The 23,478-nt window shown below is 42.7% G+C and overlaps 1 protein-coding gene across 1 annotated transcript in view; it reads left to right on the forward strand.

The window, feature by feature from the left end:
• The first annotated feature begins 1,462 nt into the window (after window positions 1-1,462).
• Window positions 1,463-23,478, forward strand: part of DNTT (DNA nucleotidylexotransferase) — a 31,768-nt gene continuing 9,752 nt past the window's right edge. The window contains exons 1-8 of the mRNA XM_068961738.1: window positions 1,463-1,665; window positions 12,962-13,136; window positions 13,803-13,907; window positions 15,162-15,332; window positions 15,854-15,925; window positions 17,138-17,261; window positions 19,741-19,873; window positions 21,135-21,240. Coding sequence (XP_068817839.1) covers window positions 1,463-1,665; window positions 12,962-13,136; window positions 13,803-13,907; window positions 15,162-15,332; window positions 15,854-15,925; window positions 17,138-17,261; window positions 19,741-19,873; window positions 21,135-21,240 — 1,089 coding nt within the window. The remainder of the gene's footprint in view (window positions 1,666-12,961; window positions 13,137-13,802; window positions 13,908-15,161; window positions 15,333-15,853; window positions 15,926-17,137; window positions 17,262-19,740; window positions 19,874-21,134; window positions 21,241-23,478) is intronic.

Here is a 23,478-nt window from a genome sequence, read left to right on the forward strand (position 1 = left end):
GTCTTTTCCAGTGAGTCTGCTCTTTGCATCTCTGGCCAAAGTATTGGAGCTTCAGCTTCAGCATCAGTCCTTCAATGAATATTTAGGATTGGTTTCCTTTAAGATAGACTGGTATGATCTCTTTGCTGTCCAAGGGACTCTTTTCCAACACCACAATTTGAAAACATCAATTGTTCAGCACTCAGCCTTCTTTATGGTCCAGCTCTCACATCCATACATGACTACCGGAAAAACCATAGCTTTGACTATACGGACCTTTTTCGGCAAAGTAATGTCTCTGTTTTTTAACACACCGTCTAGGTTTGTCATAGCTTTTCTTCCAAGGAACAAGTGTGAGCAGAGTTTAGATTTGCCAGTGGGGGAGACATGTGCAGAGGATGGCTTCTCGGTAATTAAAGCACAGGTTTTATAATGAGATTAAATTCAATAATTTCCTGTTGACTAGTTCTGTGACCCTTAGCAAGTTGTTAAACCCAGTGGGGATGCTAGACAGTGTTGTTGTGGGATTCAGTCAGCTAAGCTTGTAGGTGCTTGCTATGGCCACAGAGTAGATGCTCGGGAAATGAGATCCATGAAGAGTATTAATGAAAGACACTACTTTTATTTTGCACATAAAGTTTTGAAAATGTCTATTTATGGCAGCAATTCTCACCTAAAGATCATCCCATTTCATCCCGTTGATTTTAGGCTTATATAACAGATTACTCAATCTCCTAAAGAGACAACCTCAGTCTACTGAAAAAGCTGAGATATGTATCATCTGGAACCTGAAGACTTAAGTCAAGATCTGGTTCTGCTTCTTGTTCTATGATATTTAGTACACTGAGCCTTTGTTTTATCACACATGAATGCACCAGCATAGCTAAAATGCCCACCATGAAATACAATGGAACAATCAGAGGCAACAGATTAGAACACAGAGCAGAGTGAATGGATCTGAAAGCAGAGTTCCGAGTAAAAAAAAAAAAGTAATCAGCAGAATGGGAAATATAACACTGCCATTTATGTAAAATCAAAACCACCACACACAACGAATAACACCCATACAAGCGATAGAAACCCAGTTAGCAGAGAATGCTAACTATTCAGGAGATTTAAAAAGCATCAAAAATAAAGACAAGAGGGGTCTAAAGAAATTTGTAACCAGTAAATTGATTAATTAATTAATAACATGGGAGGGATGATGCTTCCCTACCTTCCTCACAAAGTTATTCTGAGGATCTGATGAGATTATGCATAGGAAAGGCAAAGTTAATTTACTATTCCCATTATGATGCCCAGACTGGACAGATGAACAGAGATAGCAGTTCACCCTGGATCTTGGGCAGGAAGCTATGAGCAGGGCAGGGCTGGGTGGGATGGTGAGATGACATCAGGGCTCCTCGTGAAGGAGGGGCAGGCTCTCCCTCTCTTCTGGAGATACCACTTGATGGCTCAGCCAGAGGCAGCATCAGCTTCTCCCATGGATCCGCTGTGCACAGCCTCCTCAGGCCCTCGGAAGAAGAGACCCAGGCAGGTGGGTGCCTTGATGGCCTCCCCTTCTCATGACATCAAGTTTCAAAATTTGGTCCTCTTCATTTTGGAGAAGAAAATGGGAACCACCCGCAGAAACTTCCTCATGGAACTGGCTCGAAGGAAAGGATTCAGGGTTGAAAATGAGCTCAGGTAAGACATCACGAATTTCAGCTTGTGAATAAGCAGGGTTTTTGTGAACATCTTTGGAACCCAAGGAATCTGTGTTTTCCTCTGCAAACAGAAGAGGTGATGTTCCCACTGGGAGAACAGGTATGAGATCAAAGAACAAATCTGAGGCAATTACTTAAGGGAAATAAGATCAGTGGGGATTTGATACAATTATATTGAAACCAGTTGGCACCAAAAGATAAAGTAATTTTTTTTGCCTTTCATTATTATGAGATGAAGTATCAAGGAATGATAAACAGAAACCTAGTTGGAAAGTTGAATGCTGAAACCACCGAGGTTTACTCTTGACTGAGCTGAACAAAAGCATCACTGAGTCCAAACAAAAACTGTCAGCTGCTTGGAGGCAGAAAGAATAGTTTGGTTGGTTGGCCAGTAAGCTGCACATCCGGCTGGGCTGAGGTGGGAAGTGTCTGTGATGGGCTAGGACTGTAGTTGGCTCACCACAGGCACCCAAGTATGGCTTTGATCATGCTTTTCTGAACTGCAGTCTGAGTGGGATTCATAGAGAGAGGGATGCTGGTTAAAGATTCAGGGGTGGCTCTGTCCAAGGGTAAAAGACACCTTGCTGAGAGTGATGAGCTCAGAGCCCAAATAAGAAGGCAACTGAAGCAACCAGGCAGGGTGCCTCGATTGTTCACCCAGTCACATCCCAGGCTGGCCTTGCTCTTTTTCTAACAGTTATGTAAGCTCTTCACAGGTCTCAAATAGATGGAAGAGAAAATCAAACAAAATCCAGACACAAATGGTATTAGAACCTTGGCATAAATAATTCCAAACAGAATTCCCAGAGGGCTTGTAGTGAATAAACAATGAATAATTGATGCAATTGGCTGGCCTTGATTGTCCAAGGAATAGGTTGATCATTTTCTTTTCAGGAAAATGTATAAGAATTCCATGTGAAAATAAATTTCTGTCTTGAAAAAAATAAGTAAAACTGACAAGCATATCCTGATGAAGTATCAGTTACACATTGCTAAAGAAATTTGTAAATATGTCCAAAGTTTGACAAAAATTTGAAATATGTCAAAAGTCAATCATCAAATATGAGTCAAATCTCATAGAAACATTCAATTTTTTTACTAAAATGCCCCATTCAGAAATTCCTGGGTCTCCCATGGACTTCCTCACCCGGTTTTTCTACACTTCCAGCAAGAGCTGACTGGTTTAGTTACAGGCACAGCTGTGAGTAATGCACACGGTGGCTGAGCAGGTAGCTGGAGAGACGACTGGAGGCAAATTTCTTCTTTTGACAAGAAAACCCAAGAGGCAGCTCTGCTGCCAGGGACTGAACCCAGCTGCTCGGGTGACAGAGGAAACGTGCACAGCGAGCCAACTGCTGCTGTGATGTGACTGCGGCAAAGTTCCCAGGCTGGCTGCTCAGAAGACACATTAAATACAAATGTGTTTTATGACACAAATGTAAACCACAGGAAGCAGAAGTTCTAGCTCTCAAACGGAATTTCCATAGTTAGCTATATAGATTTTAATTGGAAAGGACAATGAAGATTATTACAGGGGAAAATCTCTAGATAAAAAAAGTCTCTAGACCTCGGAGTTGGACTCTGACCCTTCCCAGCCCTGTGATGTGGGGAAGACCCCCCTCTATCCTCTCTGACCTCAGATTCTCGATCAATGGTCTGGTCTGCCTGATGTGACACCAGATGCATGACAGATACCAGTGTACTTGGGTAAATTACAGCAGCTATGTAACTGTAGGGGGGCTGTTTTCTCGTTACCTAGCTGAATCCATTGACCTTTCTAGTAACATCCTAAGGAGAGGGCTTTCTCTCCACAATATGAACTAGGTCAAGTGACATAAACCAATAGAACAAAGACAGGAAGGAAACCCATCAAACTGGTTATTTGTGGGCATGAGGGTAGTAGTGAGAGATTATGGCTGCTTTTATGCTCCTTGTTTTCCAAATTTTTTTACAATGAACATATTTTTTAAATGAAAATAAAGGAAATTGTTATTTTAAAAGAAAGGATACTTCTTAAGAGGAACAGCTAGACCTCACCTTTTGATATAAAGGATTCAGAGAAAGAGGAGCTAAAAAAAGTTCTGAAAGTAGACAGTAATCTCCATAATTTCTAGTGCATTCTTTGGCTGCCAGGAGGGTTAAATCTGAGGGAAAATCTGATCCCCACTTTACCTGAACCTGAATACACAGCTTAGAATTGGTATGCCTGAATGTATTGAGCTATCTGGAGCTATTTAATTTTCCAGCATATGTATACTGTATCTTTATAGTTGGATTGGACTTCATTAATATTTATGTTATATTGCAAAAGATGCTATTCCAAGTACCATAGGAAGCTGGTTCTTTTAAAGGGAGGTGTCAAGTTCTTTGAGGCATTTTTGCACATTCAGTAAAAAGGTTACTGAACTTTATTCCATGGCCAACACCCTAAATTTTAGAGCAACTTCATAATCTTCCAGTTCTCTGGGACAAGCTAGAGAAGGGTCGGAATCTAGTGTCTGTCACGTTCTTCTTTTATCCTTGATTCCAGTACTTTGGGCTGTTTTAAAACTTTATCAGCATCAACTCTCCTCTTTTTACATACTCGCTAAGCTTACCATCTGTGTCTTGACCTAAATCTTTGACGCTGAAAAAGAAAGAGCCAGATAGGAAGGCTGGCTTTCCATGGTTATATCACCCAGCAGATGATCACTTTTTCTGAGTTCCACTGTTCAAGCAGTAGAAACCCACCAGAGGATACATTTCCCCTGCTTGCACCTCCATAGTTTGTCTACAAGGCTATCTTTGAAAGGCATTGTTTGAAGGAAAGCAAAATATACCACCATGCTATCACAAGTTAAGGGTTCTGTTAGTACCCAAGTAGAGGGCTTGAGCCTTGTGAGCAAAGAGTTTAAAATCAGACAAGAGAGCCAGGAACTGTACCTTTGTACAGTTTTTTTTTTGTCACTTAGCATGAAAATATAGCATAATGTATTTTCCTGGCATGTACTCATTTTCATCTTTTAAAAAAAATTAGAATTTTCCTACCCAATGCTTTACTTCGAGCCTCCTTGTGTCTTTCATGCTGAACCCGCTTCCCTTTTGCAATAGTCATTACTGAATAAACTATTCTTACTGCTTTAATGAGTGTCCAGCTTTTTTTTTTTTATCTCTGACAATGCCCTATCACTTCAGATCTTTGGTGTTTGAAATAAAAATGTTAAAAGTCATTGTTTGGAAAATAAACTGAACACCAGATGAAAGAGCTATTATCTGCTCCAGAAAACATGATATTGAACTAGTCCTTCTCTAGGCTTCTTCTAAGTTCAGTGTCCAAACACATCTTCACTGGTTTCTCGTTATGTTGTTTTTCCTCACTTTTTCTCTTCCAACTTTGAATGTGTTCTCCCTACACTTCTCTGCATGTAAGATCTAAGACCCCTGGAAGCCTTTCTAGAGGAGGGAACTTCCTTCCTGGACACAGGGTGAGCCATGGCTTAGGGTTGGCCCCTGACTCTTCCTTCCACTTGGTTTTTCTCCTTATTCCTCCCCAACTCCACAAGGGAAAGGGTGTCATCTCAGCCATTGTGTATACCTCATCTTCATACTTTTGACAGTTTTCTTACACAGAGTAGGCTTCAGGAAATATTAGCTCAAAGAATACTTTATCTGGAGAATATAAAACCAACCAACGGAACTTATGACTACCAAGAGTGATTTTTGTCACTGAATTGTTTTTTACAATGTTTGGTTACCTTTTGGTTACAGTATTACCTTTGTAATCAATGAAATATGAAGATTTTATTTTTATAAGTTCAAGAGCATGCAGTGTAGACTCTAGTCCTGTTGATCTTCCATCACTAAGTTGTGTCTGACTCTTTGTGACCCCATGAACTGCAGCATGCCAGGCTTCCCTGTCTTTCACTGTCTCCTGGAGTTTGTCCTGCTTTGGTTCAGATTACTTATTTCAAAATTTGTGAACTTTAAATTAATGTAAATGTTCACGGTCTCATTTAATGTGGGCCAAAAAATCAAGGCAAGACCCTCTGTCTTCAGTATATCAAGGACTGGAAATAAAAGCGTGTCTTTACTGGTGCTAGTTGGTGGTCACTCAGTCATGTGCGACTCTTTGCAACTCCATGGACTGTAGCCGCCAGACTCCTCTGTCCATGGAATTCTCCAGGCATGATACTGGGAGACTGGAGTGGGTTGCCATTCTCTTCTCCAGGAATCTTCCTGACCCAGGTATAGAATCCAGGTCTCCTGTGTTGCAGGCAGATATATATATTTTTTTAATCATCTGAGCCACCAGGGAAGCCCCATAAGAGTGTGGGATAAAACCAAATAAAACTACCTCGATTTTTCAGTGTCAGGAATTCTGAAACAGATCAGTTGCTAGGGAAATTGGCAAGAGGATTTTTTTTAAAAAAAACTGTCAACATCCCAGTTCAATTGTAAATAACTATTTTTAAAGTTATTGTTGACAAAATAAGTCCTGTGTAAGATGGGAAAATTTCAGAATGACTTCTCCAGGGAAAGAAAACAGTTTTAAAGACAAAAAAGCAGGTGACCATCCATGAGAACTGGGGGGAATCAGATAGAGATATCAGTCTGCCTTCTCATCCAAAAAAAAAAAAAAGATGGCTGCCTATTTCTTCCTGAAGATGTTTTCTAATTGCGGCAAGAGGCAAGAGAAACTAGGGGAAGAAAAAAGAAAAATCAGGGATACTGGTATCTCAGAAAAAAAAAGTCAAAACTGAGATTTGTGAGTTAATCTGTCAAACTTAGAGCTTTCTGAACATCTGAGGGTCATACTCATGATTCTTATAATATCATTATTATATAACTACTATGTTTCTTTTAACCACCCCTAGTCTGAGTCTGCAAGGAGATCCAACCAGTCCATTCTAAAGGAGATCAGCCCTGGGTGTTCTTTGGAAGGAATGATGCTAAAGCTGAAACTTCAGTACTCTGGCCACCTCATGCGAAGAGTTGATTCATTGGAAAAGACTCTGATTCTGAGAGGGATTGGGGGCAGGAGGTAGAGGGGACAACAGAGGATGAGATGGCTGGATGGCATCACCGACTCGATGGACGTGAATTTGAGTGAACTCTGGGAGATGGTGATGGACAGGGAGGCCTGACGTGCTGCAATTCATGGGGTCGCAAAGAGTCAGACATGACTGAGCGACTGAAATGAACTGAACTGAACTGAGTCTGAGTCATTATAATCTATCTCTAGCTTAAGGAATAATAGCCATAAAAATCATGGGTCTGATATACATAAATTAAAAATATCAATTTAATTAACACATAAACTTCGAAGATGTTCTGTTGTGTACTCCCTAAAACTGTCTCATGTACCTGCAGAGAAATGAGTACTGGATGGGAAAACATTGCTATAACTGAGCCCTGAGTCCAGCATGGGGATCCCACCTGAGCTGGGGCAGGTAAAGAGTGATCTTCCTCTCCAGCACTATTTCACAAGGTAGAGTTATTGGGCTGTGAGATGGTTTTGAAATATGGCAGACCCCATGGAGCGACAAGGACTACTTTCCCTTCCCTTGCCTTGGGAGGGCTGGTGGACCCAGCAGAAATGGCACCATCTGACTTTTAGGGGCTGGGTCATAAAAGGCCTCGAGGGTTCTGCTATTCCTTGGACCCAGAGCCTCAGGTAAGAAGTCTGAGTTGCCCCTGAAAGAGGCCACTTAAATGTGCTCAGGTGGCAGATGCTGCTGAGCCCAGGCTCCCAGCCACCCTCACCAAGGTGCCAGACTCTCGGGCTGCATGGAACATCAGTGCCTCCATCAGCTGCGTATGGAACAGAAGGATGGCCCAGCTGAGCTGCCTGAATTCCTGACCCACAAATTGTGAGACATAACAAAATTGTTGCCTTTTAAAAGCTACTACATTTTGGGATAGTTGGTGTTGCACCAGTAGATAACTAGAAGTAACTGACTACCATATGTCAGAATCACCAAAGGAATGTGTCAAAATGTGTATTTCTGGGCCCTAGATGAAATTTACTGAATCTGAATCTCTGGTAATAGGACCCAGGCATCCGAATGTTAGGCCAGCATCCTTGGTGCCTCTAGGAGACACTACAATTTTAGAAACATTCCTTCAGAGCTATTCAGTTCAGTTCAGTTCAGTCACTCAGCTATGTCCAACTTTTTGCAACCCCATGGACTGCAGCACACCAGGGTTCCCTGTCTATCACGAACTCCCAGAGCTTGCTTAAACTCATGTCCATTGAGTTGGTGATGGCATCCAACCATCTTATCCTCTGTTGTCCCTTTCTCCTCCTGCCCTCAATCTTTCCCAGCATCAGGGTCTTTTCCAATGAGTCAGTTCTTCACATCAGGTGGCCAAAGTATTGGAGCTTCAATTTCAGCATCAGTCCTTCCAATGAATATTCAGGACTGATCTCCTTTAGGATTGACTGGTTGGATCTCCTTGCAGTCCAAGGGACTCTTAAGAGTCTTCTCCAACACCACAGTTCAAAAGCATCAATTCTTCGGCACTCAGCTTTCTTTCTAGTCCAACTTTCATATCCATGTATGATCAATTCATTGTACCAGTGGTCTCTCTGTTGACAATTTCTATGAATATTGCCATGAGCTGGGCACCAGACATGATTATCACCAGGCAGGTTATAACACTGTCCCTGGCCTCAGGGATGCCAAGGACCAAGCCAAGTACATTTCAATTCAGCACCACTTAAAGAAGAGGGCTCTGCATGGTTTTCCCTGGGGGAAGCTGAAGGCCAAAGCCTAGTTCAGAATTTTTGTAATTGGTTCACAACTTCCCAAACCTAGTCCAAGGCACTGTTAATTGGTCATGACTAAGAAACTAGGTAACTTAGAGAAGGGAATCCACTGATATTTCAGAAACGGCCATCTCAGCAGGACCTTGGGATCTTTAGAAGACGTTGAGGATGGCTGCCTGAAGCTTGCTGCCACCTTTTATCTTAAGAAGAAAGCCCAGGCCTTCGGGGGCAAGGCAGAGACTGTCTCTGCCCCAATCCCAGGTTTATTTGTCTTTGAAAATGACATTCATGCATATTTGTTCCCTTACACAGAAAACTAACAATAAACAACTCATGACAGAAAGTGAAAAAATATAGCAAAATACTTAACAGCAAACAAACAAAACCTCACACAGGAGTCTAACCACAGTCTAGCAGAACGTTAAGAGATTGCTCAAGTCATGCACACCTGGGTTTGAATCTTGCCTTCATGTGACCTCTGCAGGCCTTGGTTTTCTCATCTTCATTGTGATGATGATGGTGATGTTGATGACGATATTCATTCTGATGTTATTCCTTTTGAGAAAAGGAAATATTCTCATTGGAAAATGCACAGAGTCACAGAGGGGTATCTAAGTGTGGCCCAGCACACAGGTTTTATTTTATTTTTTGGCCATGCCATGCGGGATATGGGACCTTGGTTCCTGACCAGGGACTGAACCCATGCCCCCTACTAGTCATAACCACTGGCCCATGAGGGAAGCCCCCAGAACACAGGTTCTAGATTACAATGGACCTCAGATTAAATCCTTGCTCCACCAGTTATTAGCTGGGTGAATTTTTAATGTCTCCCAAGCTCTCTTTTCTTATTATTGGAGATAATCATACCTACCTATCTCATAGAATTATTTACAATTAAATGAAGTAGTGTATGAAATTAATCTACAATGATTCTGGCACATGGTGATGTTCTATTAGTATCTTCAATACCAGAGTGCTCAGGGCAGAGAGAAAACCATTATACCAGCAAACAGCTGTCACAACACAGCAGTAAGACATTGTGTGCAGAACACACCAGAGCAGGTGACCCTCCTTGGTAATCCTGTCTGCTAATGGCTCAGCACAGACAGTGAACAAATGCTTTATTGTGGTGGTCTGCAACGGAACCCACAATATCTCTGAGATGCGCCTGTACTATGATGTCAAAGTTTCTAAGACTGACTGTCAATCTCTCACTTTGTGGGAACCAGTGACAAACAGTAATGAACTCTGAATAGCACAATGTGAATGTTTGATATTTTTTTTTGTTTTTGTATGTACTTGATAATTGTTGTTGTCGTTTTGTTTGCTAGTTGCTTAATGAGCAGGGGTTGGAAATGCAAATCGGAATCTTCTTTCATACGCTACATAGCTTATATTCCCAAATAAGCTTATATGAATTTAGTAGGAGATGCACATGGTCCTCATCCAATAGGGTGAGCTCAGACATCCCCACACTGTCCTGGGGAATCCCAGGTGAAGAGGTACTGAGGGTGGTGGTCCATGATTGGATGATGAGGGGCCTAAATTTAGAAGTTGAGCCCCAGAGCTCTTCCTCAGCACACCCATCTCCCTCTGAAGTTTAGACAAAACCCTATTTAGAAGAATAATAGTGCTAATAAGCATAATAAATAATATAATAATAATGTTTCTCTTCAAAGGGCAGAAACATAGAAAGAATAATACTGTCTAACCCTATTGATTCTTCTGTGGTTTTCTTCAAGTCTTAAGATAGACAATCTTCCAAGAAGTTTACTATAAGTAGTCTTTGGAATCATATGCACCTGGAATAGGGAAGCAGCTAGCCGTCTTCCCTTGGCCCTTTTAAAGGTGGTTTTATCTCGACTATTTTCTGCTGGGGCCCGCTGCACATCCTGCCATCTAGATGGTCTCAGCTCTGGTCTCCAGTCCCACTGCCCTCCCAGCGCCAGCCCCAGAACCCAACTGTCAGCCAAATATACTTTTTCTTATTATTTTTGATTAGTTCAAGGTTGTTTTTTTTTTTTTTTAACTTTACAATATTGTATTGGTTTTGCCATACAAGAGGGTGTGGAGAAAACGGAACCCTCTTACACTCTTGGTGGGAATGCAAACTAGTACAGCCACTATGGAGAACAGTGTGGAGATTCCTTAAAAAACTAGAAATAGAACTGCCTTATGACCCAGCCAAATATTTTTATTTGGATCTCCAGCCATCCTTTCAAGGCAGCCTGCCTGAAATAAACTTCAATTTTGTTCCCCCACCCCTTCCTCCAAAGAGATGGAACTTCCTAAATCCCTATTTCTACCAAAAGTGATAACACTTGAGTGTGATAGATAAGCTGGAGTAATAGTTGAGTCTATTCCCCACTTCACTTTTATAGGTGATGCCAGCTGTCCATCATATGTCTCCTTTGCCTTCCTTTCTAGCACTGTAGCAACCAGACTGAGGTTTAAATCGTCTTATATCTGGTCCAGTGATTCATCTTTTTAAGTAGCTCCCCAAAGCTCCCCAACCCATGACTCCCCCCTCCAAATCATTGTGTATACCAGATCAGTCTTTTAAAATAACACTGCAATGCTATCCATGTCCTGCTCACAAAAAACTGCAGTGCCTCCATAATCCCAGAACATAAGATCCAGCTTTCTCAATCAGGCTTCCAAGACCCTCTGTAATGTGATTACCCCACTCAGCCACATCTACAACTACTTCCCAACAGAAATTCTTCATTCCAATCCAGGCCATTCTCCTTCCTTTCCTCTGACTTTTGAGCCTTTTCTTTCAGGAAGATCTAAAGTGCTACACTCTTGGTACCTTATCCTTCCCATGCATCCAAACTAGGCACAAACAAATCCTGCTTTTCTACAAAGCCATCCACCTCTCCCAGTTCAGTTCAGTTCAGTTCAGTCGCTCAGTCATGTCCGACTCTTCGCGACCCCATGAATCGCAGCACGCCAGGGCTCCCTGTCCATCACCATCTCCCGGATTTCACTCAGACTCATGTCCATCGAGTCGGTGATGCCATCCAGCCATCTCATCCTCTGTCGTCCCCTTCTCCTCCTGCCCCCAATCCCTCCTAGCATCAGAGTCTTTTCCAATGAGTCAACTCTTCTCATGAGGTGGCCAAAGTACTGGAGTTTCAGCTTTAGCATCATTTCTTCCAAAGAAATCCCAGGGTTGATCTCCTTCAGAATGGACTGGTTGGATCTCCTTGAGAAGGACTCTCAAGAGTCTTCTCCAACACCACAGTTCAAAAGCATCAATTCTTCGGCGCTCAGCCTTCTTCACAGTCCAACTCTCACATCCATACATGACCACAGGAAAAACCATCCCAGCCCACACTAAATTATTTTCCCTCTTTGTATACCACTTGCAGGTCCTGCCTATGTCATAACGTATTAACCAGCTGCTTCACAGAAGATGCTGATGCCCAGAAACTTTCCTTTTCTTGTTTGGTACCCAACCCCTTCCCATCACCACCACAGGGAACCTAGGGCTGTGAGTAGAACAGTGAACCAAGAAATACTTAGTGAATCTAAGAGTCAATCAAGAAAAGGAGAAAGAGGAAGAAGAAGTCGAGCAAGAAAAATGGGAAAAAGAAGAAAAAGCAATTCTATTTTTTTTTCTCTTCAATGCCTATATATGCTATTTGCTTTTGCTATTTCCCAGATTTGTAGACAATTTGAACTGAAAGAGCCCTAAAAATGATTAGTTCCAGTGATATAATGCTGATTTCAAAGATTTGTTTAAAAATAGAAATAACATATTGACCAGAAAAGGCCATCAAAAAAGATAAATATCATTTACCAACTGTGTGACCTTCAGGATGTCCTTAACCTCTCTGTTCCTCGTTTTTGAAGTGTGACTAGTATAATATTTACTTAAGAAGCTATGTGCGTATTAAAAGAGATGATGATGTATGTGAAGTACTTGGACAGTGCTGAAGCATGCTAAGTGCTCAGTACTTTTTTAGGGAAAAGATACAGGGTCTTACGACACAGAGTTGTGCTTTGAAAAACATGCAAAGCACTATTTCCCAAAGGCTGGTCACCACCTATCAATGGCTTGTGAGATCAATTTATTGGGATGTTATATCCATATCAACATCTACGTCTGTATCTATTTTGGGTCATGATATAAAATGTGTTTCTAACTGTGGATCACATACAAGTTTGAAAGGCACCAGGTTAAAACCCTCTGCAAAATAAAAATGAAATGGCACGCCAAAGCCACAGGCAGAGTGCAAGGTGCTAATTTAAGAATGATTTCATCCTCTATCCACTCTGGACCTTTGTTTTCCACTAACATCACAATCTTACTAATGTTTTCTTAAGTTTTCTTGCATCTGATATGTAACATAGACCACGTTGCTATGCTAACTGAAGTTGAATTCCCTGGCATGGACGCCTAGGTTCTCCATGCCTATGGTCAGGTCTACTGTGCATCTTTCTGCATCAGATGGAATGCTCTGAACACCTCAGGGAAAAGAGAAGAGGTTCTCATTCTGAACGTCTCTGTCTTATTCTGCAGTGATTCTGTCACCCACATTGTAGCAGAAAACAACTCTGGTTCAGAGGTTCTTGAGTGGCTTCAGGTACAGAACATAAGAGCCAGCTCACAGCTAGAACTCCTTGATGTCTCCTGGCTGATCGAAAGTATGGGAGCAGGAAAACCAGTGGAGATTACGGGGAAACACCAGCTTGTTGTAAGTGTCCTGAAAGTGCTTGCATGTGGGTGATAGACTCAACAGACTTGAGTTAAACCCCAGGTTCTCTGCTTGCTCCCTGTGTGAACTGTGGCAAATCACTTAGCTTTTTTGAGCTTTGGTTTCTTCCTTTACATTATGAGAACAGTAGTGTCTGCCTATCTTGTAAGATGGCTTATGAGGATTAGAATAACACAAATGGAAAGTGCTTAAGACTGAGCCTGATCTATATATGCGTGTAATAAATGGTAGCTATTTTTACAAACAAGTCTATACACAAATATCTCAAAATATTGAAGTCTTGATGTTCTAGCAGGCAGAAAAGTAGAAGGTTCTTATTTTTTTCTTACCTTGATCATTTATAAAGAAAAAAAATTAAACTCTTAGTTCCAAACTCTTCACCAATGGACCCTAACTATGTAAGTTCACAGAAAAGGAAAATGATGTTTAATCGGTAGTTCTTTTTCATGTTACTTTTTCAGATCACAAAAATAATACATGTAAATAATAGCAATTTCAAATATTAGAAATGCATATAACATAAAACTTGAGCCTCCTATAGTATTATTCTCTTTCCAGAGACAATTACCATTGAACTGCCTCTTATTTTTCTTCATACACATCTATTACTATTTTTTTTAAATAGATGCTTATACATTTGTTTAGGTGAGAACAGACTATTCAGCTACCCCAAACCCAGGCTTCCAGAAGATCTCCCAGTACGCGTGTCAGAGAAAAACCACTTTAAACAACTATAACCACATATTCACGGTAATGGAGCTTTACAACAACAACTATAGCAAATGTAAGGCTTGCTGCTTCTTTCTGTGGCTCTCCAATTAAATTATGAATTTTCTTGAAAATCTAGGAAGGTTTTCCCCATTCTTACCCACTCCCCTAACATGAGCTCTGGTTCCTCTTTCTGTCAAGAATGGGTCTCCTTCTATTACAGAAATAGACAATATATTTAGAGCATATTCTTTAGAGAAAGTAACTTACGATTTATTGGGAGTTATTACTAATGGATGCAACACTTTTCAAAGCCAAAATTCTGAATAACTAAATACAGACTGTAATTAGTCCACTACATAATAAGAGCAAATTGCATAGAAATAGCAATTGTGCATAAACAGCTTTGTTGGGAAGACATAAGACTGAGAGTCAGCAGACCTGGGTTCAGCCTGATATTAACTATTTTGGGCAAGCCAGTTTCTCTCTCTGAGCCTGTTTCCTCATCTGCTTAATAAGGTAGATCATCTCTAAAGCCCCATTCAGCCCTGAAGTTTCATCATTATGCTTCAAAATGACCTGAACAAAACCATAACTGCTTATCCTCCAGCTTACAATCAGTAGTCAAATGGATAAAACATGCATTAGTAGATTGAATACAGAACTTCTCCTTTCTAAAATTCTAGCCCCAGGTGTGCAAGGAAGACCAGGAAATTGCAGCTACTGAGCACCCTGAGGATCATGCCACACAGCTGTAGCTACTTCCTCCTCGGCCAGAAATACAAACATGCCGTATCTTAAATAACCCCCTACCTTAAATAACCCTGCCTGCGGGTTTGTGCCACTTCTGATCATACCCATTCATTCAACAAGTCTATACTAAGTGCTGACTCTGTTTCACCAACAAGCTAAGAGATAGGATTTTCCAGTGATCAAGGCAGAATCCTGGCCACAGGGTGGTGGGAAAGTCAGCAAACAGGGAAGGATCTTGCCAAGTAATGACTAGGAAGATGCAGTGAGCAAGAAGTCATTTTTCAGTTAAATCATTCCTGAATATCTAATGGCAGAGAATTCCAAGTTTCCTTACAAAGCATGCTGCAGCCTGTCTTTTCAACTTAACTCGGCTCATCCAACCAGGGAGAAGTGCAAAAGTATAGGACATCCAATCCTGACCTTTGAGGGAACAGGCATTCTAATATTTAACAGAGAACAAGAGGCATTTGCAAGGGACTGCTGGCTTGGGGGCTAGTGGCTAGGAAACAGACTGTATTTTGCTCATCTAGTTTTATTCTTTAGGATGCCTTTGAGATACTGGCTGAAAATTCTGAGTTTAAAGAAAATGAAGTCTCTTATGTGACATTTATGAGAGCAGCTTCTGTACTTAAATCTCTGCCATTCACAATCATCAGTATGAGGGACACAGAAGGAGTTCCCTGCCTGGGGGACAAGGTGAAGTGTATCATAGAGGTAAGGGTGAAAGATGATTCGTTCCAGCTCCTAATAGGTAGCTACTGAGGGAAGGAGAGAGATGCAGTTAATAAATTTTCCTGTTAACTATAGATGTGGTATTCATTACTTATTTTCATTTCTCTCTGATTTATATTATATGGATATATAGTATATCACATATATATATTACATAGATAGCTACACATGTATATTGTGTCATTCATACCCCAACATTATCTCACTTGGAGCTGTGTGGGGCCAGCTAGTGAGAAAATAACTCTCCTGTATTATTAATCTAACTCTATTTAGAGGAGGTTGGATGGCTCTGGGGCTTCCCAGGTGGCACAGTAGTGAAGAACCCACCTGCCAAGGTAGAAGACGCAGGAAATGCAGATTTGATCCCTGGGTTGGGAAGATCCCTTGGCGAAGGAAATGGCAAGAATATTGGAGCAGGTTGCCATCTTCATATCTGGGGATTTGAAAATCTCAGATTGTGATTAACATCACTAGTGTAAAATGCTTTTCAAATGTCCATGCAGGAAATTATTGAAGATGGAGAAAGTTCTGAAGTTAAAGCTGTGTTAAATGATGAACGATATCAGTCCTTCAAAGTAAGTGATTTGTACATGTATTTATCAAAACTAGGTTTTCAGTTGATCCTATTATTCTAAGTAGTTGTACTGATCATCTTGGGGTGCCATAACACAAAGCCACAATCTGAGTGACTTAACACATGATTGTTTTTTTCCCAGTTTTAAAGGCTGGAATTCTGAGATCAAGGTGCTGGCATGACTGGGCTCTGGTTAGGGCTCTCTTCTTGGTTTGCAGGCAGCCTCCTTCTCAACATCCCCTCATATGACACACACAAGGAGAAAGCAAATTCTCTGGTCTCTTCTTATAAAGGCACTAATGCCACCACGAGGACCCCATCCTCATGACCTCATTTAACCTAATTACCTTCCCCAAACCCCATCTCCAGATAGCATCATATTGGAGGTTAGGGTTTCAACATATGAATTTGGGAGGAAGGGTCACAACTGAGTCTATATAGCAGTGATCTAGGAAGCAAATGCCTGAATAAATACGGGTGCTTGAGCTTATTGCCATGCTACGGTGAGATATAAATGACCTTACCTCCCAGAGGTTGTCACTCCTGGGTACACTAGGACTATGAGACAAAACAAACCCGCTCTCAGAGAATCAACCTGTGCTGGAAAGCTCCTCACTGCATCTTGTCTACTCTGAGGCAGGATTTATTACCTCCCAGTGTTCCCTATCTCTGAGTTGCAATAGGCAGAGACTTCTACCATTCCCTTTGGTTCAGAAGTGATGCTCAGGCCTCAAAGGTAGTTGAGGGCAGAAGCCCAGGCTCAGAGTACAGACAGACTGAGTTGAGTCTGGGCTCTGCCGCTTACCAGTTGTGTGATGGTGGGGAATTTATGCAACCTACATGTGCATCCCTCGTTAAATCGTGAGGGTGCATATGCATAAGTGTGTGTAACAGACCTTTGGCAGAGGAGGGGTGTGGGTATGGATACCTGTTGTCATGCACTGACAGTGCAGGCAATCCTTATTGGTTATACAGAATCCCTGGGCAGTTCCAGAAGCTGCCTCCTGACTTCTGCTTCATTTAATTATACCATATGTCCTGAAACAGAAACGCCTCTGAAAAATTACCATTGCCCCCTGCTTGTCATATTCAGGAGACACTAGGTCAGAGATTTGCTTATGCTTTTTCTTAATTGCTTGACCTTGAAAAGTATCACTTTGTTGTCATAGTGGCTGTTTTAGAAACTAAAGACATGTCTTTCCCTTTGTTTCAGCTCTTTACTTCTGTTTTTGGAGTGGGACTGAAGACATCTGAGAAATGGTTCAGGATGGGGTTCAGATCTTTGAATAAAATAATGTCAGACAAAACCCTGAAATTCACAAAAATGCAGAAAGCAGGTGAATTGTCTCTCCTAAAGATCTCCCACAATTGCCATGGGCTGGTCAGGTTTGGGTCAGGATCTGTCAGCTATACTTCATATGTCACTTCCAGTCTTGGTGATCTGGTCACTTGCTTGGCCTCTCTTCATGCTATGGCTAAAAGCCCAAGCTTTTGGAATCAGATAGACCTGGATCCAAATCCTGGCTCTCACACTCTCCAGCTGTGTGATCTTGAGACAGTTACTTAAAATCTTTGAGCCTTCTTTACCTCATCTATACATCAGTACATAAGTAGGGAATAGATCAGATCTTGGAGGCAAAACCATTAACTTGGCACAGAGCAAATAGGCCCTGCCTGATGGCTGTTGTCATTCCTTTATCCAGATGTCAAAACTGACTGCACTGTTGATCTGTTCTTACTGGACTGACCCTTCCAGATATTTGGGTCCCAGCTGGGTAAAAGGCATGGGTAAGGAATCCAGGTCAGAAAGTTGACATAGAGAACTTTGGAGTAAATAATATTTGAACAAACTGGAGTTGTTGCTTGGCACAAATAGGGATCAGCTTTAGAAACTGTAAAATATCAAGACATATAGGGGAAAATGTGGAAACCTAGACATGGGGTTTGTCTACCCAATCAGGACTTGTTAACCTAGAAGAGAGTAGAGACAGACTTCTGAAAGACTGACAAGGCTTCCAGTAGGTTGAAGATGGCTTGCTTACTTCCATTTATACAGGGTACTTGTCATTTTTTTAAATGACAAAATTTCTGGAACCAAGGTCAAAAAATGTACATCTTTTAAACATTTATTTTTAATATGTAGCAGAACATAATATTATTGGGATTTGAAAGGAAGTCATGGCCACAGTTCTGAGCACTGTGGCTTCTGAGTTATAAAGAATGAGGAAGTCACCAACATTTTTAATAATATGAAAAAAAGGGGATCTTCTACAAGAGAAGGCCAGAAAACAACAACAACAATGAAAAGAAAACCTGCTATCTTCTGTTTAAGTGATAGAAAGAAACAGCAGGAGGAGACAAAGAAAGCATTTCTTGGTGGTTCACATCAATGCTTATGAAGCATGGACCTTTAGGAGTCCAGAATAAGAATATGAGTCTTTTTTCCTTTAGATTTCTTCTAGTTCTTATGTGGCATCTCATAAAACTTATTAGCAATCTTTCAGAGGTTAGCAACTTTATGAAAAATGACTAGGGAACTCTATGACTGTGTTGATGTATACTGTACAGTGTTATTAACTGTAGTGACTATGCTGTATGTTAGATTTGCAAACTTATTCATCCTATGCCCTTTGACACACATCTATCCATTTTCTCCACCTTCCAGCCCCTAGTAGTCACAATTCTACTCTCTGCTTCTAAGAGATATTGTGTGTGTGTGTGTGTGTGTGTGTGTGTGTGTGTGTGCGCGCACTAAGTCGCTTCAGTCATGTCTGACTGTTTGCGACCCTATGGACTGTAGCCTGCTTGTCTTTCAGTCTGGTTCATTTCACTTAGCAAATAACTGGGGTTCATCCTGTTGTTGCAAATGACAAGATTGTCTTCTTTTTTTTAAGGTTGAAAAACATTCCATTGTAGGCTAATAGTCGACAGTTAGCCATTTCACATATATCAAAACTTCAGGTTGTACACCTTAAATTTGTACAATTTTTGTCAACTATACCTCAATAAAGCTGGAAAAAAGATAAAGAACTGCCCCCCAGAGACCTTACAATTAGGAAATGGGCAGCCTCTGTAGGTATTCAAAGCCTCTCATTATTAGATTCCGGCAGAGTTGGAACACTCCCTCTGGGGATCCTAGAGAAGAGGTCAGAGCCTTGTAGGGAAGGACCATTAGCTGGCCCTCAGGCTCTATGGATCTCCCCTGCTCCCTGCTCCCCAGCCCTCCTACGCTTCATCCCAGTTCTTGGACATACAGCTTTCATCTCCATTACTCTTCCACTCTATGCCTTCCTCTGTGGATCTGTGGGAATAAACAAGTCATTAAAACAACTCTTCATTGTAACCACTCTGTTGGAGATCTCATTAATCTGTGATGGTCAGGCAAAGAAGCAATAAACCAGACCACTGGTGACATTTCCTAACTCTCCTCAGATGCAGATCTACTCTCTTCCCATTCTTGACTTCAGTTCTTAATTCATCTATCACCTTCCAACCCCAAAACTTCCTATCCCAAATCTTTGCAGCTTATTGATCAAGAGGGCTGGTTCTTCAGTAGGAAGCCAGATTGGAACAGCATGGTTCTGGGATATAATATTGCCTCTTTCACAGTCAGGAATTTGTAGGAAAATAGGAGCCATTGTTACCATGAAAAATTCACAGCCAAGAGAACACAGGTCACCCAGTCTCTGTGGAGCAGTTTGGGGTTGATGTCTGTGGCCCCGTTAGCTATGTGTGAGGGCCAAATCCCTTCCCTGAGGGCTGGTCATTTCACATGGGACAAGTTCTTTCCCCACTCACCTGTCTGTGGCCTCTCAGGATTTCTCTATTATGAAGACCTTGTCAGCTGCGTGACCAGGGCTGAAGCAGAGGCAGTTGGCGTGCTGGTTAAAGAGGCGGTGTGGGCATTTCTGCCGGATGCCTTCGTCACTATGACGGGAGGATTCCGCAGGTAAATGATGATAAAAGCTGCTTTTACCTCCCCTTCAGGGCCTTCCCATGCTCAGGAGTTGTGGCACAAAAGGCCTTCGGAGGTCTCTCTCTGCAGCCTCATCTCCTGCAGCTCATGTTTCACTCCAGCAACCCCAAGTGGCTTGTCATTCTCTGCACACACAGAGCTTTCTTTCCTCTGTGACTTTGCTCAGTCCTACCTTTCTGCTTGGACTGTTTTCCTCAGTTTGTCACCTGGCTCATTTCTCCTCATCCTTTAAGCTTCAATTCAGATGCCACCTCCTCCAGAAAGCCTTCCTTGACTTCCTTCTCCCCATGCTAGGTGAGATACCGCTCCTCAGCACTCCTTGGACAGCTGTCAAGTAATTTGTATTGCTTCCACGCATGTTTTTCCCACTAAGTTTTCAGAACTTAGTGCTTGATGAGAGCCAGTGCGTGGTGCCTGGCACAAAATAGGCATGTGAGAAATATTGGTGAAGTCAGTGAATGAATGAACGAACTCTTCACAGAGATGTATGCAATTGTTGGATACTGAAGCCTCCATTTCAGAGCCTCTTTCCCTCCCACACCCTCTTCCATCTCTGCTTGTGGTCCTCTTACATGGGGGCTGTTGGCTGTGGGAGGTGACAGAGAAAGTGAGAAGAGAACACAGAATCCAAGAATGCCTTTAGTTTAGGCCATAATTTCAAGAGTCCTATCTTGTATTATGCGAGTACAGTTCTTGGTTTGCTTGTTGTCACACTTGTGTCTGTGGGAGTGTGTGTGCACATGTGGGCATGGAGAAGAAATAATCTTTGTCAGTTTTTACCCACCCATATATAATCATATAATCATATGGGTTCCCCTGGTGGCTCAGTGGTAAAGAATGCACCTGCCAATGAGGAGACACAAGAGATGTGGGTTCAATCCCTGGGTCGGAAAGAGCTCCTGGAGGAGGAAATGGCAACCCACTCCAGTATTCTTGCCTGGGAAATCCCACTGGCAGGCTATAGTCCTTAGAGTCTCAAAGAGACAGACAGGACTCAGCACTAAACAACAGTATAATCACATACATACCACGTATGATTTTAAATTTTCCTGTGTCATAAATTTATTTTGCAAGGAGTAGACTTGTGTAAACAAGGATCTTTTGTTTCAAAAGCATGTCATGAGCATTTTGTGTCACAAACCTTAAGTATGGGGCATAGAAACACAGGTGAGTTTTAAAAATTGAGAGCTAAAAATCTAATTTATTTCCATCTTGTGCTATTTTTTAAAATCAGGGGTAAGAAGATTGGGCATGATGTAGATTTTTTAATTACCAGCCCAGGATCAGCAGAGGATGAAGAGCAACTTTTGCCTAAAGTGATAAACTTATGGGAAAAAAAGGTAAGAAGAAAGATGTTTGGACACTCAGGCATTATAGGAGTAATGCTGAATTTGACACACTTATCGACCTTGTAATTGTGTCATGAGTATCTAACCCAGTCTCAATGGTTTACAATAGTTGGCACAGTGCCAGTGACATGCAGGGAGCCTTACCTGCTTTGGGTCCTAGAATCCAGGTTATGAACTTGTGTGTACACACGTGTCCTGTTATCAAAAGGGCCGAGGGCAACTCTCTGTGCAGGCCATGCAGACAGCTCAGAGCCCTAAACAGTGTGAAGAGCATGTGCTGCGAAGACCTGCGAGGGGTGAGCCGGGGCAGAGCAAGCTAAGGGGTGGGGATCAGACTCGGATAAAGCCAGTCTAAGAGGTACCCCTGCTGCCTTGAACAGTATGTTGGTTGATAACCACCTTGACTTTGTGCTGAGATGGGAAGAAGGAAGCTAATGACGGTAGGCTGAGTCCAGCAGAGGTCATGGCTCAGGGTCCCCCACCCACTGAGATCAGACTTGCCACGGGCCACATAGTGCCCATGGAGGAAGCTAAGGATGACCCTGCGGCCACGGCCGCCTGCAGGGTCCTGACTCCTGCCCCACTCCAGTGAGAGCTCTGCTTCCCAAGGAGACCAGAGGGCCCTTATCCAAGAACTTACAGGCCTAGGTGGGTTGAGGAGGCTGAGGCTGGTGTTTTTCTGGCATAGCTTTATTTTTCCTGGCATAGCTTTATTTTTCCTGAGTGATCTAGCATCTTCTGGGTGTGGACAAAGCTCCCTGATATACCAGAGAGAGAAGACCTCAGATACAGTGAGAATAAGAAACACACAACCCTGGTGCCAGGAACAATAGAATTACTAATAAAGACCCAGCTTTGGAACCAGATCCAAATTCAGCCATCCCCCATCTGTTGGGAGAGTGGATCCAGGTGGCCAGGAGCCCTGAAAATGAACATCATAGGCTGAGCCAGGGAAAGCCTGAATGGGGAAGCATCAGCTCCACCGAGGCTGGCCCCACTGCTCCGCTCAGGCAGGAAAGCTGAGAAACTCTCATGGACAGACATCACTCTGATGCGCCCTGTCAGCCATGGCCTGGGCGGAGAGGGGGCTGCCTGGCTTCTCAGCCGGCAAGGGTGGACCAATTTGACCTAGGTATAGAGGCCCCACCATCCCCATGCTCTGAGACTGTCCCCACCCAAGTTGGGGTGGGGTTGGGAGAGGGGGACAAGGAGCCTCCTTTTCATTGGTCTTTCTTTAGTCACCAGGCAGCCATCCTGCTGGTCACCAAGCAAAGGATGGGCAGGTGAGGGTGGAGATGGGCATTAAGCATGGGGGGTTGTAGATTTGGGATTGTCCCAGCACAGCCCTGCCACTGACTGGCTATATGACCTGGGACTATGCTTTTAATCTTTCCAAGTTTCTCTTTCCTTATCTGTGAAACGGGTAAAGCAAGCTTCTTTCATTAGAGGATTAACTGAGAGCATTAGATAAGGCCCTTGGCTCAGCGCCTGATAAATGCCTATTGAACAGTGGCTTAAACAGTGGCCGGAGTTTGAGCAAGCTCCAGGAGATGGTAAAGGACAGGGAAGCCTGGTGTGCTACAGTCCATAGGATCTCAGAGGCAAACACAACTGAACAGCAACTCAGTGATCTCTCCTGCCTAGTCGCGTATTGAATTCTGCAGAGGGCCAGGCCTGTGTCGGGTGAGGGGGCCCAGGCGAGAGCACAGGCAGCTGCTCCCCTTTGCTCTCTGACAAACAGGATTTCAGGGAGGAAATGGGCTGGGGCAGTGTGTGTCTCAGCACTACCTGCCTGGCCCCCTGTGGCCCCACGTTCCCAGTACCTCCCACTCCTGCCTTTCTTACAAATATCTGTACTTTCCAGATTAAATGATTCTATCTCATGCAGGTGTTACCGACCTTCCCCAGCACATAGAAATTGTTCCTGGCCTTCCCCAAAACATAGAAATTGATTAAGGCCAAACAAGAAATCTAGGCCAGGCTTTACTGGGGGCCCTGCAGCAGCACAGGGGATCAGGAGCAAACAACAGATTCCCTTACTTGCTCACTCCCTGAGGTGGGGCATGAGCTTGTTCCTTCTGTGGTGTGAGGGTAGGGGTGTGTCCAGGTCGAGCGAAAGGGGTGGTTTAGGGGGCTTGCTCACCTCTTAGGTGGTGGTATGTGCAGGGGGCTTGAGCAGTATCCTACTTTGGCTCTTTAGCCCCAGGTTCCTCAAAAGTGGCAGTTGGG

The sequence above is a fragment of the Capricornis sumatraensis genome, chromosome 23 (assembly GCF_032405125.1).
Source record: "Capricornis sumatraensis isolate serow.1 chromosome 23, serow.2, whole genome shotgun sequence".
Taxonomy (NCBI): Eukaryota; Metazoa; Chordata; class Mammalia; order Artiodactyla; family Bovidae; genus Capricornis; species Capricornis sumatraensis.